This window comes from Propithecus coquereli, unplaced genomic scaffold, assembly GCF_000956105.1.
Source record: "Propithecus coquereli isolate 6110/MARCELLA unplaced genomic scaffold, Pcoq_1.0 Scaffold87, whole genome shotgun sequence".
Classification (NCBI taxonomy): Eukaryota; Metazoa; Chordata; class Mammalia; order Primates; family Indriidae; genus Propithecus; species Propithecus coquereli.
The window spans coordinates 5,392,962-5,410,855 of record NW_012154951.1 but is presented as its reverse complement, the minus strand read 5'-3'; the positions used below and the strand labels follow the sequence as shown (position 1 = coordinate 5,410,855).

The 17,894-nt window shown below is 36.1% G+C and overlaps 1 protein-coding gene across 1 annotated transcript in view; it reads right to left on the bottom strand.

The window, feature by feature from the left end:
• Positions 1 to 3,872: 3,872 nt before the first annotated feature.
• Positions 3,873 to 17,894, bottom strand: part of RBPJ (recombination signal binding protein for immunoglobulin kappa J region) — a 104,616-nt gene continuing 90,594 nt past the window's right edge. The window contains 9 exon segments of the mRNA XM_012664201.1: positions 3,873 to 4,298; positions 4,301 to 4,328; positions 4,330 to 4,366; positions 4,851 to 4,954; positions 5,295 to 5,450; positions 6,471 to 6,611; positions 12,194 to 12,306; positions 12,459 to 12,596; positions 15,836 to 16,010. Coding sequence (XP_012519655.1) covers positions 4,051 to 4,298; positions 4,301 to 4,328; positions 4,330 to 4,366; positions 4,851 to 4,954; positions 5,295 to 5,450; positions 6,471 to 6,611; positions 12,194 to 12,306; positions 12,459 to 12,596; positions 15,836 to 16,010 — 1,140 coding nt within the window. The 3' untranslated portion in view covers positions 3,873 to 4,050.

The window sequence follows — 17,894 nt, the reverse complement described above, 5'->3', positions numbered from 1 at the left end:
ATTGAAAACAAAATTAAATTTGCACAGTTATCACTTTGATGTGATATATATGGCAAGGTAAGACTGTAAATAAACTGTAGTATAGAATTTAACTTTATCTTTATGAAGTATTCTGAAATCGAAGACGTTAATACATTCATCAGGCACATCCAATAGAAGACTTTTACAATGGTTTACATTTCCTTTTTATTTATTCCTTGAAACTGCCCGTATTGCAGGTTTTTCATGGATGAAATATGGAACTGAGCAGATTCTTTTTTTCTACAAAATTATGCTATAAACTTGCTCAATTTTCTATCTTATTGCTAATTAACCTTACAGGCGCACAGTTTGTAAAATAAACCCCTTAAGGACTGAATGCTTAGAGCATGCCGCAAGGTACAAGAAATAAGCTAAAAATGAGCATATAAACCTACATCTGGACCAACACAGTACTGAATGCTGGCAAACATTTACCACGACACAGGGGAAAATTAATAAAAGGAGATACAGTTCAGTCCTGAAAGGGTTAAGTAGAAACCCTAATATATTATTGTTTCTAACCATCCATCCCACATTACAGTGCTTGAAAACAAAGTCAAAAGTCTGGCACAGAAAATTACACACATTTGTTCAGTACTCATCAGAAACACAGCTGCTTTTGAAATCAAAGTAGATAACTTGGTTAATAATTGAATAGCATTCTGTTTCAAAAAGGAACCCTCCCCACCCCAGAGAATTTCTGGTTAACATGACTAGTTAGGTTAGTTCTCAAAAATGGCATTGGAAATTTTCTGTGAGGCTTGCAGTAAGAGAAAACCGCAATAACTTGGATTTGAAGCACAGATGGTACCAGTTTCCTTAAAAACAAAAAAAAAACTGACCAGTTGTGATCGAAAATAAGTCTGTGCAGTAAGAGTGACACATATTTCACTAATTAATTCACGTATGAGGGTGCCTTTAGTTGCCACGGTTTAAGAGAAGTCAGCAGCAGGTTAAATATCATAATAGTGTTCAACTCTGAAATCATTCAAAATATAAAGGGCATTTCTACATGTAAAGCCTTTAGCTTGCCTTCCCAATCTATGTGATAAATTCAACACAACGAATAACAATGTATTGGATCAGAGGCTCAGCTTCTATGCATATGTTTTAGAAACTGCACAGAATCATGAGAGCTTCCAAAACAGAATTTTAAAAAAATCAAACATACTAAAACTGAAGCATTCATTCACCATTCTAAGAAGAGAGTCTCTATGAGGATACATGACCAGCATCTTTAATAATGCCATCATCGGGGGAGGGACATATTCTACTATAATTGGAGAACAAGGTTCCTATAAATTATATACTAAAAATGATTCACAAATCCATGAAAAAGATTTTTTTAAAGCAGCTGACAAAAGAACTACTGATAAACAACAAGCTACAACAGACACTCTTTAGTCTGTGGTGTGAGCATGGCATACAATACGTGGGGAAAATGCCTGTGTAAGCACATTCTTGAAGTTTTCAAAAAAAAAAAAAAACAGGAAAAGCATTTATAGTCTAATATTTCAATTATCTTATTAAAAGAAACAAAGAACCAAAGTAAGACATGAACATTCAAAAAGCAAAAGTTCACTTTTATAAAGCCATGAGCTTGAAAAATTATTTTGAGTTACAAAGCTGGGTAAGGAATAGTTTGTTCTTCAAAAGCATCTCATTTGTTATCGGTTAATTTAACATGATTTCTTAACTAAATACCAAACCTAGGAAGTGGAGGAAACTTGTGGCCCGTTAAAAGTAGAGCAGCACTAAAAACATTTCCACACTCTGAACAAAAGAACTGTGTAATGACTTCTGCCATGACTCAACAGAGAGAATAAATACTACTCAGAAACAAGCACATTTGCAAGTAAGGGCCAGTGAATAGTTCAGGACAAAGAAAGATAAGGCCACAATGATTTCTGCCCTTGATCACTGAAGCAGGTTTAAGGTGTGAGGCAGGATTAGTTTGTAACAGAGAAGTGAGCGACTGGAGCAGATTTGAAGAGAAAAGGCTATAACACAGTAAAATGCAGCCTGGGGGTGATTAAAAAGGCTTGCAGTAAGAGAAAACCGCAATAACTTGGATTTAATCACCTAACATGCTTTACAAATTACTTTCCCCTTGAGAACTGAGGAAAAGGAGATTTAAAGATGTTAGGAAGAGTATTTACAGTGGCATAGTCTGAGCAAAACACTGAGCGATGAAGACAGCAAAGCCGGGGGAAAAATGCTACTAATAATGATTTCCAAAAAGTCTATTGATGGAAACTTTTTCAAAATAGCCCTGGACACCAGAAAGACAATGTTCTATATGGAAATGCTATAGGAAGTTACAGTTTTGTATTCATAAGGTACTGTGGCTCCTGTTTTATGGGGCAGTAAAAGCTTACCACTATCTAGAGGTAGTTTTTACTCTAAGAAGGATGATTGTATTACTAGACTGTGTCCTATAACATCCACATGTGGTTCTTGTACTAAATGTAGCCCAATGAGTCTGCTGCAATTTCCAAGAAACTGAACAAAGGCATAACCAAAGTGCAGGAACGAAAGTAATGTAAAACTGGTGAGATTAGCATGCAAGGCCAACACACAACCCTGAATGCAACCAAATCTCAAATGAAAGGAAATGTTTTCTGAGTAGGAAACATTTGTGGAGATGCTCAGTACTGGAGAAAACAAAAAAAGGCAGAGAAAGAAATGGCAACATAAGTTACATTTGCATTTTTATAACCTTACAACTGTTTCTGTCTTCCAGCTATTTTAGTTGATCATCTAATAAAAGCATCTTATGTTTTAAGATTACAATGATATTCTGGCCTAGGCTACCAAAAAATAAAAAATAAAAAAAAATAAAGATAAGAAAACATGCTTTTGCTGAGATTTTCCCCATTCTACCCTTAGGGCACCATCTACCAACTGGTAGCCAATACTTCTCATGATATTTTTTTGTCATTTGCCAACAAGGCAGAAAACACTCTGCTGAATGAAATCACTGGGAACATTCCAAGTTCAAAATAAATTGTTTAACTTACACATAATACAAGTTATGTACAAATTAGGAAGGGGTAGAAAACCTGAAGAAATCCTGGAACACACAGTTGTGTTTACATAAAGGAAAAGGGGAGAGAACACTTCAAACACCAACATGTTCTGCGCCATTTACTCACTAATGACTAAATGGCCACACTGAATTCCATGTAAATGTTAGAACCTCTTGGATAACCACTATAAATACATTTAAAAAAAAAGGTAAACACAGAAATAACTACCAACAGTGTCTGAGAATAGAGGCTAAGTTAACATACATTGCATGTATTGCAGGCAAGGCAGAGGCATTTTTTTTTAAAGCTTTTGCACAGACTTCATATAATCTTAAAAAAAAATATGCAGGCCTTTACAAGATTTGACTTGCTGAAATCAAAACAATTTCGACTCATGAAAAGTCATTAAGACTTCAGCTTACAAAAAAAATAGTTCCAGCCTTAGACCAAAAATACCTGGAAGAGTATGGTCATTAGATTAAACAAGCATGGTCAGGCTTGGAACCTGAATGTACTTTAGAGCAAAAGCTCAAAGGTGGGTAGGGAAGAGAACAACCTATTTGGTAACAAGGTGTACTATATACCATGATATTAAAAAAGGTATGGTGAAAATGTACCTTTTACTAAAGCTTATACAAGTTCCTTGGTCCATAAAAACTATGTTAGATTTGTGTCTTCTAGTTTGCTCAACTTTTATTCCAGCCACATATTTATTTCTCGCCCATTTGAAAAAAAAAAAGAACAATAACCAACCAAACAAAAAAACAGCTGAAAAACTTGATTTCCAATAGTTTTTAAATTTTGATTTTTTGTGTGTGTTTGTTTTACTGTGGCTTCTGCATTTCAAATCAGCACTTGCAGGTAACGGATTTTGAATAGTATCACCTGGTATGAAAAGTTTTCCCAAGAAACCACAAAAGATTGTTCATTTATTTTTCCTCTCTTTTGTCAACTTTTTGCCGCACTCAAGTCAGTTTAAGTCCTAGCAAAAAGACGGTAGTTAGGACACCACTGTTGCTGTAGATGATGCGACACTGGTGGAATTTGTGCTGGCGTCTGTGTAGCTTCCCGCGCTGTTTGTGTTTGATTCGTTAGGGGGCACTTGGCTTGAATTGGCTCGAAGGATTGCTCCGGCTGCACTGCAATGTGGCCGCGGCCCTGGTTCTGGTGTGTAGGTAAAGGTAAGGCTGGTGGAATAAATGATTCCATCATTACGGACCAAAGTTACTGGAACCTGGACTGGCTGCCGGACCCATCTCCAACCTTCTCGGAATGCAGAAATGTCTGGGACGACACAGAGCATACTCTCTCCACATCTGAGAAGGAAAGAGAAATCCCTTAAAAGCACTTTAAAAAGCAAAGCACATTTTAGAAATGAGACTTATTTTTTTTTATTTCAGCATATTATGGGGGTACAGATGTTTAGGTTACGTATGTTGCCCTTGCCCCCCTCCCCAAGTCCGAGTTTCAAATATGTCCATCCTTCGGGTGGTGCGCATTGCACTCTTTGTGTATGCATATGCCCGTCCCCTCCTCCCTCCTCCCTCCTCCCCCCTCCCCCCTTCCCCCTGCCCAACATCCAATAGATGTTATTCTTATATGTGCACTTATGTGTTGATCAGTTAATACCAATTCGATGGTGAGTACATGTGGTGTTTGTCTTTCCATTCTTGGGATACTTCACTTAGTAGAATGCGACTTAAAATAAGGTTTAATACATTAGAATCGATGTCAGGAAAGAATCTCGGGTACCCATACCCCTCACAACCTTTGGATGATGTAAAAAGTTTTATCAAGTACCTGTACATAGTTTCAGCTTCTACATCCCCAAACCACACTCGTAAATTTGGAGTGAAATTCTGTCCTGTGAGTTCAAGCATTGCTACGTCCCCACCGCCATTCAACTGCAATTCATAGAAAAATCACAACACTGAGAAAACTCTTCCTTTTTCATTAAAGTACACAAATTAGATTCCCATTCAACTTTCATTTGTTAAAAAATGGGTAATTAAAATGTTCCTTTTAAATAGCATGGTTACAAAGCTAGCTAAAAACATTTTAAGATAACATACAAGTTGATTTATATTAAAATTTTCTTTCACATAAGGATGTTCTCCTATTTTTATATTTTATCAACAAATGATGTATAACAGAATCAAAATTCTCCTGAAACAAAATCAGGCCAACTCACAGCTGAGAGCAGTTGCAAAGAGCTACAAGCCAACCGTGACTAAGCGGTCTCACCTGAAGACTCTCTACGACAGGCACAGGGGTGACGGGGGCCAGGACAGGGCCCATCCCCTCGTAAAACGTATACTCTGCCTTATCTGTGCTAATGATTGTCCAGGAAGCGCCATCATTTATCATCTCTTTATTTGGTTCTTTCGGGCATGGAGTGGCCTTATGAAGAAAGAATGTTTAGAAACTGAGTTTTATATACTTCGTAATACAAAAGAATTTTACCAAAGTAACAGACTAGAGTTAACAAGGACAAAATTTAGTAAAAATTTATCAACTTCCTAAAGCATGGTGCTTTGCCAATCCCTAAATAAACACAAACAGAATATTAATATGGAAACTCCATAGACAGTTTTAGTTATAATACAAAATATTTCAGTGACATATTAAGCAATAATACCGTATCAGAATAACCATTAAGAGTACACCAGTACAGATACAGTTTCATTAATACGTAAACGGCTGTTTAAAACTCTTTAGAAATCCCTGAGAAAGAGAATGGGAGTCCCTAGAAGATATCCACTTTCAGAGAGAGGCAACCGCGATCTGAACTGGCAAGTCCCTACCTCTACTGCGACACACCTAGACTAGGGACCTGGCACGCTCCTCAGAGCTGTGTGTGGCCACTACTCTGGAGCGGGAGTTTACGAAGGAGTTTCACATGAAACTGTAGCTATCCTATTAAATCACCTGCCCATGTCATAAATGTCGTCATAAAAGTCTTCTCAGTAAGTGTAATTAAAAATTAGCTTTTGAAGCACATCATCACTATCTTAGGAGACCCCAACATAAAGCTGAAGAGATTTTGAACCCTCCCCTTAGAAAAATGCTTCATCTGTGCACAGTAAACAGTGTCTGCGCACAGTTTCAGAGGATTCAGTGAACATCAAAAATCTATTGTTGAATATTCTGAGGGGCTCTTGTTCCCCAGATTAAGAACTCTGGAACTAGATGCTACCTGTTTCTCTGAGAACATTTTCCTAGTTTTCAGAGTTCTCTGGTGTAGGATTGCCACCATGTCTGAGGACATATGTGTTAGAGACCCTTGGACCTGAAATAAATATTTGATACAGCCACATGTATTTAGACACAATTAACAGCAAATGAGAATTGCATGTTTCTGTAAGCTGCTAACCTAATCGTTTACACATTTTAGATTTCACCAGTAATGTAAAAACATACCTGAAATTGAATTATTCTCTCTTGAGAAAGGCACAAGTACATTCTTTCTGTATCCTTAAGGTAAAATGCACATTTATGGAGTTGTGACACAGGGTCGTCTGCGTCCAGTAATGCGGTCTGCTTATCAACTTTCCTAATTATCTGTATTTCAACAATTAAAAAATAAAAGGTCATCCACACATGGAAAACACTATCGAAAGCACACAGAAAGTACATGTGCTATATAATAATGTATCACAGTTAGTTGTCCTATGCCTACGTATACAAAAATATTTGCAAATAATAAGGCTAGGAATAAAAAATTCTTATAGATTACAAGCATGTTAAAACATGCAAATTGTTACACTCTTCCGTGAACATCCAAAAAGAATACTGGGCAGGCAGTCACTTGTTTTCTAGATCTGTGCTTTTAAAACTTTAATGTATACACAAATCATCTGGGGCTCTTGTGAAAAGTACAGGTTCTGATTTGGCAGCTTGTGTGGAGCCGGACATTCTGCATTTCTAACAAATTCTCAGGTGATATTAATGCTGCTGACCTATGGACCATATTTTGAGTAGCACATGTACAGTGACAAATATTCCAACATCAAAGGGAAAAATCTCTAGAAGGCTACTGTGGGTGTGCTAGTCCGTGCAAGCATCTTATATCCATTATCCAATACTTATTTAAAAACAAAACAAAAGTAAACTAGTTTTGCAGATTAGGAAATGGGCTTAGAGAGGTCAGGTAAATTGCTCAAAATAACCTGGTTAGTAGCTGAAGAACTGGAAGATGATCCCAGGGATGGCTGGCTGTCCTGCCCAGCCTGACCTCTTTCCACTGTACTCTAAATCTTATCATCCAAACAGACCACAAAACACATATGGTATCAGGAAAGATAATACCACCAAACCTTACACTTGATACATAGAATGTAACCACTAAGTAGATGATGATGATGAAGAACAAGATTTTATATAGTAAAACCTCTTTTACTCTTTTTCAAACTTTTTTACTGATCGCTCCCAACAACATATAAACGTGTTATAACTATTACTCATCTTAAAATCAAAACTAAAGAAAATGTTTCCTGGACTACATGTCCCTGTCCCTCCTCCTTGCTACCCACTTCTCTGCTCCTCTTCACAGCAATCTCCTGCAATCTCTCCAGCCTTTGTCGCAAAAACTCCACTACAACTGCTCGTCAAAGCCACAAGGACTTCCAGACAGATGACTTTCATGGCACTTCTCTGTCCTCATCTTAACTTCATTTGCTCAGAAGCATGTGACACGGACATTCTCTTTTCAGGGGCTACACATGCTCTAACTGACCATTAAGGTGCCCACAGCCAAGTCCTCAGACCTCTTCTCATCTCCTTATAATCTATATTCTCTACATGATGTAGAGGTTGACAACTCCCAAATTTCTATCTCCGGCCTTATACTCTCTCGTGCACTTACTGGGTGTATTTAACTACCTATTCAATATTTCCACTTACTGTGTCTAATAGGCACCTCAAACTTAACATACCCAAAACAGAATTTTGGATTTCCTCCTAAACTTGATCCTTCCCAACTTGTTCAATAAATGGCACCACCATTCACTCAATCCAAAAACCTTAGAGTCACCCTTGACACCTTGCTGTCTCTCATACCCGACCACCCAATCTATCAGCAAATTGTTAGGTCCACTCTCAAACAAATCAGAACCCTCTCATCACCCGACCACTATAACCCTAGTCAAAAATACCATCAGCTCTTGCCTGATTTATGACACCGGTCTCTCTGCTCCCACTGCCACATCCCTACGCTCTCTTCTCCACACAGCAGCCAGAATTATCCTTCCCAAACACAGATCAACCATCAGGCCCTGTCTCAAGCCCTCCGGTGGCCTTCTATCACACACAGATAGTGCAAAGTCCTTACCCTAGATCTTGCCCATGGCTACCCCGTGGCTTCAGTTCCTCTCCTCCCTCTGCTCCTACTAGCCTGGTTTCCTTACCATTCCCCACACACTCCCTGTCCCAAGTTCTTCAGCACTCATTCTGTCTCCACAAAATGCTCCTCATCCAGTTAGTGGTTCCTTGACTTCATGCTGGTCTCTGCTCAAATACCACCACTTCAAAAAGACTTCCCTGACCTAAGGATCCCCCCAATTCTCTATACCTTTATCCAGTTTTAATTATGTCTTCTTATCACTATGTGAAATGTGTACTACATCATATGAGTATTTCTTCAGGTTTTTATTTTTGTCTCTGTCCCTACCACAATGTAAACTCCATGTGAGGAAGTCTGTTTTGCTCACCACTGTATCTCCAGCGTCTAGACAATGCCTGGCACACAGAAGGTGCTAAGGACTGTTTGTAGAATGCATGCACACATGCATGAATGAATGCTCTGCTCCACAATCCCTCACAGTAACCTCTCACAGCGTTCCGTGAAGATTATATCCATCAATACATGTGAAAGTACTTAGAATAGTGCCATTGATACTAGGCAATGTGTGGCTTTTAATACCTGACTCATGCCTCACTTACGCTCAAAGATCATTTTTCTTCAGCTAAGCCACAACTGTATAAAGCCCCAATCTTTGAAGTCAACATTCTTCATATTTACACATTTTTAGCTTTGCAGTTTATTAGTCAGAGTAATTGTTACCCTACTAACACCACGAATTTTTGAGATTAAAAGGGAGACATTACACTTTTAGCAATGATAGTTTCTAAGATAGTCTATGAGGCTAATTAAACTCAAGCAAAATGTTTCAGATCAATGCTAAAGTCTTACAGCTATATTTAAATTCAATGAGGTTTGTATTTTAGAGAAAAAACTGATTTTTTAAATGATCTAAAGTCATTTTTTAAATGATCTAAAAGAAATCTAGAGCTTCCTTCCTATATGTCTACAGCACTCACTCACGAGTCTCCACCACGTGAGTCATGAGTTGTTATAGAAATGTTATTTGTTTCTCCACCAGCTAGTAATAATAAGCACATTGGGAACATGGGCCACATTTACCTTGTTTTTTATTTCCCACAACCGTTCTTTGGACATAGATAGACACAGGTGAATGACCTACCTCTCACCAATAAAGAAACCCAAGATGTCCAAAGATGGCACCAAAGGCTTGCATTAATAATTTCTAACTATTAAGAAAGGGGGGAAAGAAATTTAAGAAAACAGGTAATACAAACTTGTTATGAGTTAAGCTATGTGTGTGGTGGATTATATATTCAGAAAACATCAGGGGTTATTCCAATCAGCGCTCTCTCTCCTCTAAGTTGGTTTTGTAGATTATTGGTACAATATTTAGCATATTTCTGATGTTAAGTGGATACAGCCCTTAAGGACGGGAAACATATCTTGCTCATAGTTCTAGCACCGTACCTGCTAAATGCCCAATAAATGTTGGTGAAGTTTATGTCACTGGGTTGTTCACCAAATGAGAGTGATGTACTTTCTATACCATACAGGGACAACGGTCATCAGTGCAATTCAATTGCACTGACGAAGCCTTAGGAGTGGAGCTATACTGGTGACAAAATCAATCTTATATGAACCCTACCCTTGGGGTATCTGATAGCCTTGGTGAGTACTTGCAGTAAATGGCCAACAGTGGTTTCTTGTTACGTGGCTAGATTTGCATTGATTATGACTGTTTTCAGAGCACTCTAAGAAACAGGATTTTTTACTAGAACATTTATCTCATTGAAGCTTGGTCTTGGAGGGATAGTATTTTCCAAGCAAATCTCTCTAATGAGGTTGATATTGTAGGAAGCATTAAAGGCTAACTTTCTGGCTAGGCATGGTGGCTCCCACATACAATATGAACACTTCAGGAGGACAGCTTGAGACTAGACTGGACAGTACAGCAAGACCCTGTCTCTAAAAAACAAAAAATTTAAAAAAAATTAGACAGGTGTGGTGGCATGAACCCATACTCCTAACTACTCAGGAGGTTGAGATAGGAGGATCACCTGAGCCTAGGAGACTGAGGTTACAGTGAGCTATGAACCTTGTCACTGCACTCCAGCCTGTGTAACAGAACAAGATCCTGTCGTTTGAAAGAAAAAAAGCCAGCTTTCAGATAATACGGTAGGATTACCCTTTTAAAAAGCATATGAAAGCCATAGAACACCATCATTATTCCATCATTATTGAAAACTGTGTGTAAATGGAGGCCAAGGTGGGGGAGTGGGGGTGGGTTGGAAGTAGTATAGACATTTAAAATCCATCTATGCTTTGCTAGTCAGAATTCTTCAGTCATGGACCCTCTTTCTAGACATATTTATCAGCATGCTAATGATGGCACTGCAACTTTCTCTAACACATTATCTATGTTAATTTTTTATTGTAACATTTTAATAATCAGAGCCACACAGTTTTGGTTATGAAAAATTCAATTAAAGATGTCATTCAAGCAAGGCAGACTATTGTACTTTACATAAAAGAGTGAAAAACAGTTTTAAGATGTGGGTCTGCTTTCTAAGTGGTCTGTAAGCTGTTGCTGATCACAGGCATAAGGCTCTGAAGTTGTGCTTCTGTAGAACAAGCATCTAATACCAAAGCAAACAAACATCATCTTTGGCATAGAGTAACACACAGCGAATGAGAAGAGAAGAATTGAGTAATTGTTTTTTGTTTGCTTCTGTCTTCCTTTCCATTTTTTACACCCTTCCTTTATACCCTTCCTTTTTCCTTTCTTTACACCCTTCTTGGTAAGATTTGTCCCAATTTGCAAGGTTTTACAGATTGTTATTCATATTACTACAGTCATGCATTTTAGTTTATTAAATTGAAACGGGGAAAAATCACCTCGTTACAATCATGACATAGAAAAATAAAACAAAAATAAATACAAAGAAATGATACATTTGCTTAGACAGCTGTAGATCCACCCAACTTCTGCTGAAATAGCCCCAGAAAATATAATGAAATATTCACCACAGTGATAAATATAAGGCATGGTCAGGAACAATAATATTAATGCTATTAATAAATGTTCTTCTGTTTACCTAATACCCCCTTAACATGACCTTGAATCAAACATATTCATAAATCCCCTTCATCTTTAGTATAACTAAATTGTATTGTTTCAGAAAACAAGGGGGGGAAATTGGAGGCAGGAGATTGGAATTGTAAGGGACTTTTGTTTTCATTTTACTAAGAAAAGCAATTTTTACAGTTTCAAGATCTTTTAGTGAACAAAAGCCCTAAATCTTGTTTCTCTCCTCCAAGTAATAAATACTAATTTTATTTACATTTAATAAACCTATCTTCTTGTGAGAGTAAGCTAATAAAAATTATGCTTATATTTTAAAAGAAATAAGAATTTCTTCACTTTTAGAAACTTGGTACTACATTGGGATGTAGTAGGTACCACAAAAAATGAATATATTATATCTGCATTAGTAAAGAAAAAAACTTAATGCAATTTATAGTGCCCTCTATTGAACATGTTCAGGTATACAACCAAAAAGGAAACTGCCACCAAAATTTATCAGAAATACTGTAAGAGTCATTAGAAATGCAGTTTTAAAAATTGACTAATTGCTTTAAAGCATTTCTGAAATAAGGTAGAGTATAACAGTCATTATTAACAGCAGGGATCATTGACATACCTTTTTAAATTAAAAAGCATGAAATTGAGATGTATTTTTACATTTGAATGTTGTGATTTTCCTGTTTTAAGAATTAATTTCTACTTCACATTGTCATTCAAGCAAAAGTAGAGCCATACCAATCTTGGGAGTGCCATGCCAGTAACTGAACACACAAGTTTGACTGTTTGTCCATAATGGATGTACCCATCTCGGACTGTGAATTCTTCTCCTTCTGATTCATCATCATCCACTGCAGCAAGTGGAAAAAGAGATCAAATTATCACCTTTTAGAATTCATGATCTGCTTAGGAAAATACAAAACAATATATCCATATATCTCATTATCAAAAAGAATTTGACAATTTCACACTAAAATCATCAAATGCGTATTTTCATACTCACGGAGATGAATGTAAAATGCTCCCCACTGCTGCGAACTGGCATGGAAATTACCTCCTTCCACATGCAAGTATCTGGTACTAACTGTCTGGGATCGAAGTCGATTAAACAGAGCCACCTTTGTTCCTGAGGCAATGCACACTGCAAAGGAAAAACAACTCTTATGTGGACTGGGGCACAGGGCACAGGAAGATAACTCCACTTGGCAAGTTGTGACTATTCTTGATTACAATTTAGCACGTACCAGGTATGACAAATATTTTAACCTTCCAAGAAAATACAGATACCAAAATAGCTTAATGTCAATAATGTCTTAATAATGTCAAGCTAATGATATCAGATATGTCCATAAAATAAAAATCATTTTAAAACGAGAGCTACACAGTGTGCTTAGTGTAGTACTGATCTTTCTATGAAGAAGAAAAATTATTTTAAAAATAAGAAATGTCCAACAGTAGGAATTTGATTAAATAAATTATAATACCATTCACCCATTTAAATGATGTGTATTCTTGAAAAAAAACATATCTATGTAAGCAGGAAAATATTCTGAAAGTGAAATATGTTCTCTGTCATCAAGAAACTAATATTCGATACAAATACAAAGTTAAAGATGTTAAATAAAACCCTGTAATTTGGACTGTAATTAGCCCAAATACAAGATTAAATGTCTCCTGGTGCAGGAGAGTACACCACCACCTATGAAGTAGGCCTTGCCTTTCAGCAACAAAAAAACCACCAAAGAATGGCAACTTTAAATCTGATCAAGCTTCTAGATTAACTACTGACAAAGACCCTCTCCTTCACCAAACTTTTGGTGTTTGTCCTTGGGTCCTGTCATTAGTCTACTTAGCCCAGTTGTAGCAAGAATCCTACTAAGTCATCCCCTCATCCTTGACATACAATCGCCTTGGCCTGCCTTTAGCTGGAGTCCTGTTACGTGGGATTAGCAAGAATCCCCCTACCTGTGATGCCTCCTCTTAGTAATTTTCCATCCATTGACCCCCTCACTCTGCTCCTTGGCTATAAATCCCCACTTGTCTTTGTTGTATCTCAGAATTGAACTCAGTTCTATATTTAAGTCTCTTTTCCCCTACTGCAATAGCATTAAATGAAATCTGTCTTTCCAACTTTAAGTAGAGTCCAGCTCTATTTCTTTCTAATGCTACCAATTTACAGAAATTACATTAAACTACACTAAACGAATGAAATTAGCAAAATCCGGTATGTGGAACTCTTTAAAGGCCAAATAACTCAAGGCTCTTGAATAAATAAATTGCAGAAGGCACTTTATAGATTAAAGATTATTCAAGGATATATTAATACAATATATATTATAAAATCTGGTAGATTTGAATTCTGATTCGAAAAAATTGATTTTTAAAATGATATTTTAGACAATTTAAATTTGAAAACTGACTGGATATTTGATGATACCAAGAAGTATTTCTTCTTATAGTTGCTTCATATGTTGTTTTTATGTAATCATGGTATTGTGAATATATTAAAAAGAGACTCCATCTTTTAGAGACACATAGACATATTTACAGATGATATTATGTCTGGGATTTGCATCAAACTGAGGGCAGAGAAAAGTGAGGCTAGGGTAGGGGTATAAATGAAGACAAAATAAGATTGGCCTAAAGGTAAAAACACTGCTAATGTTCAAGGATGAACATAAGAGGTTTTGTTTTATTATGCAACTGTCTACTTTGCTGTCTTTGAAATTTTCTATAATATAAAGTAAATGACATTAATTAAGGACTGTGATTAAAATACATCCGATACATAAAAATCCGTGAGTTCATAATACAGCAAAATAAAAAGCAAGCAAATAAAACAAAGCCCCTAAAACCTCACTGGCTACTTTCAAAGAATATTATCATTATTCTACTCATTCTACAAATGAGTAAACAGTCCAGCTAATTCTGTCTTTTCTCACAGACCACCTTTGAAGCAAACAGCCAAGAGAGCAAAGTCACTCTTTGGAGGAAAACTCCAGCTAACAAATGCAGAAGTTATGAATAAAAAATAAGAAAATCACCCATTTGCAGCCCTTAATGAATTGAATTTAAGCAGCCATTACCAATGGCTACAAAAGCATTAGGTTAAAGGTTGCTGCGGAACTTTATGGATGAATTAGAATCATTAGACTAACAATAGGTGAACTTATTATAACCAATCTTAATATGACAAAAAAAGGGATAGCCAGATATATGACTTCTGATCCAATGGAAATGAATGTGTATAGGACCAACTAATTCTAAAAGTCTTTAAGTCCAACCACCAGTTCATGGAAAATATGAGAGAAACATATAATCAGCCAAATGCAGAATATAAAAATTCCACAGGAAAAATGACCTAGTTTCTTCAACAAATACATGACATGGAAGGAAAAAGGTGGGAGAGGGAGAATAGAAGAAACTCTTACAGATTAAAGTGTTTGGACCTTGTTGGGATCCGGATTTGAATAAACCAACTATAAAATAAAACAAAAACAATTGTAACAAGACATTGGTGAGACAATCTGATAAATCTGTACATTAAAGAATTACTATCAACTTTGAAGGTATAATGATGTTTAAAAAGAAAAGTCACGTGTTAGTCACTACTACAGACATTTTGGTTGAAAGGACAGGATTGTTGAGATTTACATTATAATATTCCAGTATTTGGAATAGGGAGAGGTGTTGGTACTGATGGAAATAATGAAACAGAATTGGTTAAACCTGTTGGGAGTAGGTGGATGGTTACATTATACTTCTTTTCCCCGTTTATATAAATTTGCAAGTTTCTATAATAAAAAGCTGAATTTAAAAAAAAAGAAAAATGGGTGTGGAGGTTGAAATGTACAATTTAAACACATAGTATGCATCTTTGGTAGTTTAAAATTAATTTGCTGATGAGACAGTAGGCTCTGCTAGAGCAATCATCTTAAAAATTTTGTTTAGGTTCTCAGGATGGCTTCCAAAGCCCATTTGATATAAAGTGTTTTTCAAAGGGGTGCATTTGACATTCAGGATAGATCAATTCTTTGTGGGAATGGGAACTTTCTTGGGCATTGTAGGACATTTAGTAACATTGGCTGAAGATGTCCAGTGCCGGTAGTATCCCCTCCAGTCATGAGAGTACAGAAGAAAAAAACCTCCCATTTCCTAAATGCTCCTGGGCAGCACTAGGGAACCAATCTGGTTGAGAACCACTTCATTGGATCATTTTCAATTAAAAAAAAAAAAAAAAAAAGACAATAAAGAAGGCCACAAAAATATTAGTAAAGAATGAACTGGCTGTTGAAAAAGCAATTTTCATTTGAAAAATAGTTTGTGTTATTAATTCAAGGTGGGAGTTGGGGACAAGTTAGAAAACTCAAGCATACATACAGTCAGCATTTTTCAATGACTGCTTCTTTTTGGAAGGTTTGGAGATGACCTTTATCCGCTTGCTGAGGAACACACCGATGTCATCACTGTTGCCATAGAACATCTTTACAGACAACATGAAGTGCTTTCTCTTGTCTGAATCAGATATGTATAATGTTTTGGCTGTGCAATAGTTCTGTGAAAGAAAAGAAAAGTTTTATAGCACCAAAACTTTGTTGGTTATGTATCTATAACTCAGAATGGTCATGGTTAGGTTTGATCAGGTTTAAAGGAAATAATTCCAATGCACAGATGATAAAAATTACCAACTGTAAAAATTACTCAAATTGATCTCTGAAGAAAGTACAAAAATCTTCCTTATCAAGTCTGTAAGATACAAACATTGTGATATATTGTACCCTTTCTAAAAGACTGTTTTTAAAGTCTTTTCTTGTTTTATATAGCACTACATCTGCTTCACGGAATTAGCAGTGTTACAGTTATTTTTTAAAATAGAAATTTTACAGTTAAAAAAAGCTACGACTATCTTTCTGCAAAGAAAAGATATAAATAAGGTTATCAGAATTCAATGGGATTATGTAAAAGATTTCAGCAGTGGTCCTTCTTAAAATAGTGCATTGAATATTTTTCTTTACATAGCTGAAAACTAGAGTAACCACTTGTAAGTCTGAGGAAAACAACTGGACTAACTGGATGATTATAAAATATCTAAAACCAGAAAGAGATTACATGAGTATGCTTTAAAGAACTATTTTTAAAATGGTTAACTTTGCCCAATGGGATCATTCATATTGCATCACCAAAAGAACTAAATTTAAAGGTTCTAGAGATAATGTTCAAGGCATTATGTAGTTTACCAGAGTAAAAATTCTGGTAACTGAAAAGACAATTTGAAAGAGTTATAGCACTCAACAAACAGCAAAGACACTTCAAAATGCTATGATTTCAATTACACATGGCAATTCTAAAATCTTTCCTATTCCCCTGATCCCTGTGAATTAGGGAGGGGCCTAAATTATTGACCTCCTTTTCCAGATAGGATAAATGATGCCCAAACACAGTGTAAGTATCTCAAATAACTGAACTATATTTTTTAAAAGATCAACACTCCACTTTAAAATTAGACTAAACAAATTTCTTCAACTACCTCTGCTGTGTGTTCCTTTACAAAAGCAGAGCAAATGCCACTCATTTAGGAAATAGTTAATGAGTTTTATGTTTTAATCTTTAAAATTTTACTCATAGGCAGCCTTAGTAGCAGACAAAAATAGTGCAATGTTTATTTCATTTCTCATGGCAAAGTTAATTAAGCAAATGTAGGTGCCATCTTGAATATTCTACACTCAGTTAAGTTTTTAAAATTCAGAAGTTTGGTAAAAGCTTCAAGAGGCTTTGCTCTGCAGAAGGCAAAATAAGATAAAATTATTAATAATAGTAATAAGAAAAATAAAAACAACAGTACTTTGCAGTCACATAGCTTCTTTCACCCAAGGATCTCCAAAGCACTCAGAGATGGCATCTGTGAGCTGCTGTGTCCATGGGTCCGCCATACATTTTAAAATGACAGCACTGAAGGTCAAATTAAGCCTAAACAATGGAATTGTTCTGCAACATAAGATGAGGTCTATGAAAATGGGTATCAATGTACTAAAGATGACAGTAACAGGAAGCACAAATGAAATGTGCATCTAAATGAAGGGAATTACATTCTAATGGGAAATCTTAAAAATGTTGAGATTGCTTAATTTTTAGTGTTAAAATTAATGGATATAATCTATATCAGGAAAGAGAAAATACTGAAATGTAGCATAAATGGTAAGACACATAGGCAAACAGGTAAAGAAAAAGGGTCAGAGAAGGTGGGATCCTAAGACCTACACACAAAGGACTTCATTTTATTCAGAAAAAACAAACATGCACATCTCTTTGGAAAGAAAGGAAATATAACCCTAATTACAATGAGTAGTTTGAATCCACAAAAATCATACCTGAGATAACTTTATTGGAACTATTATTATTATTATTTTTTTTTTTGAGACAGAGTCTCACTGTGTTGCCT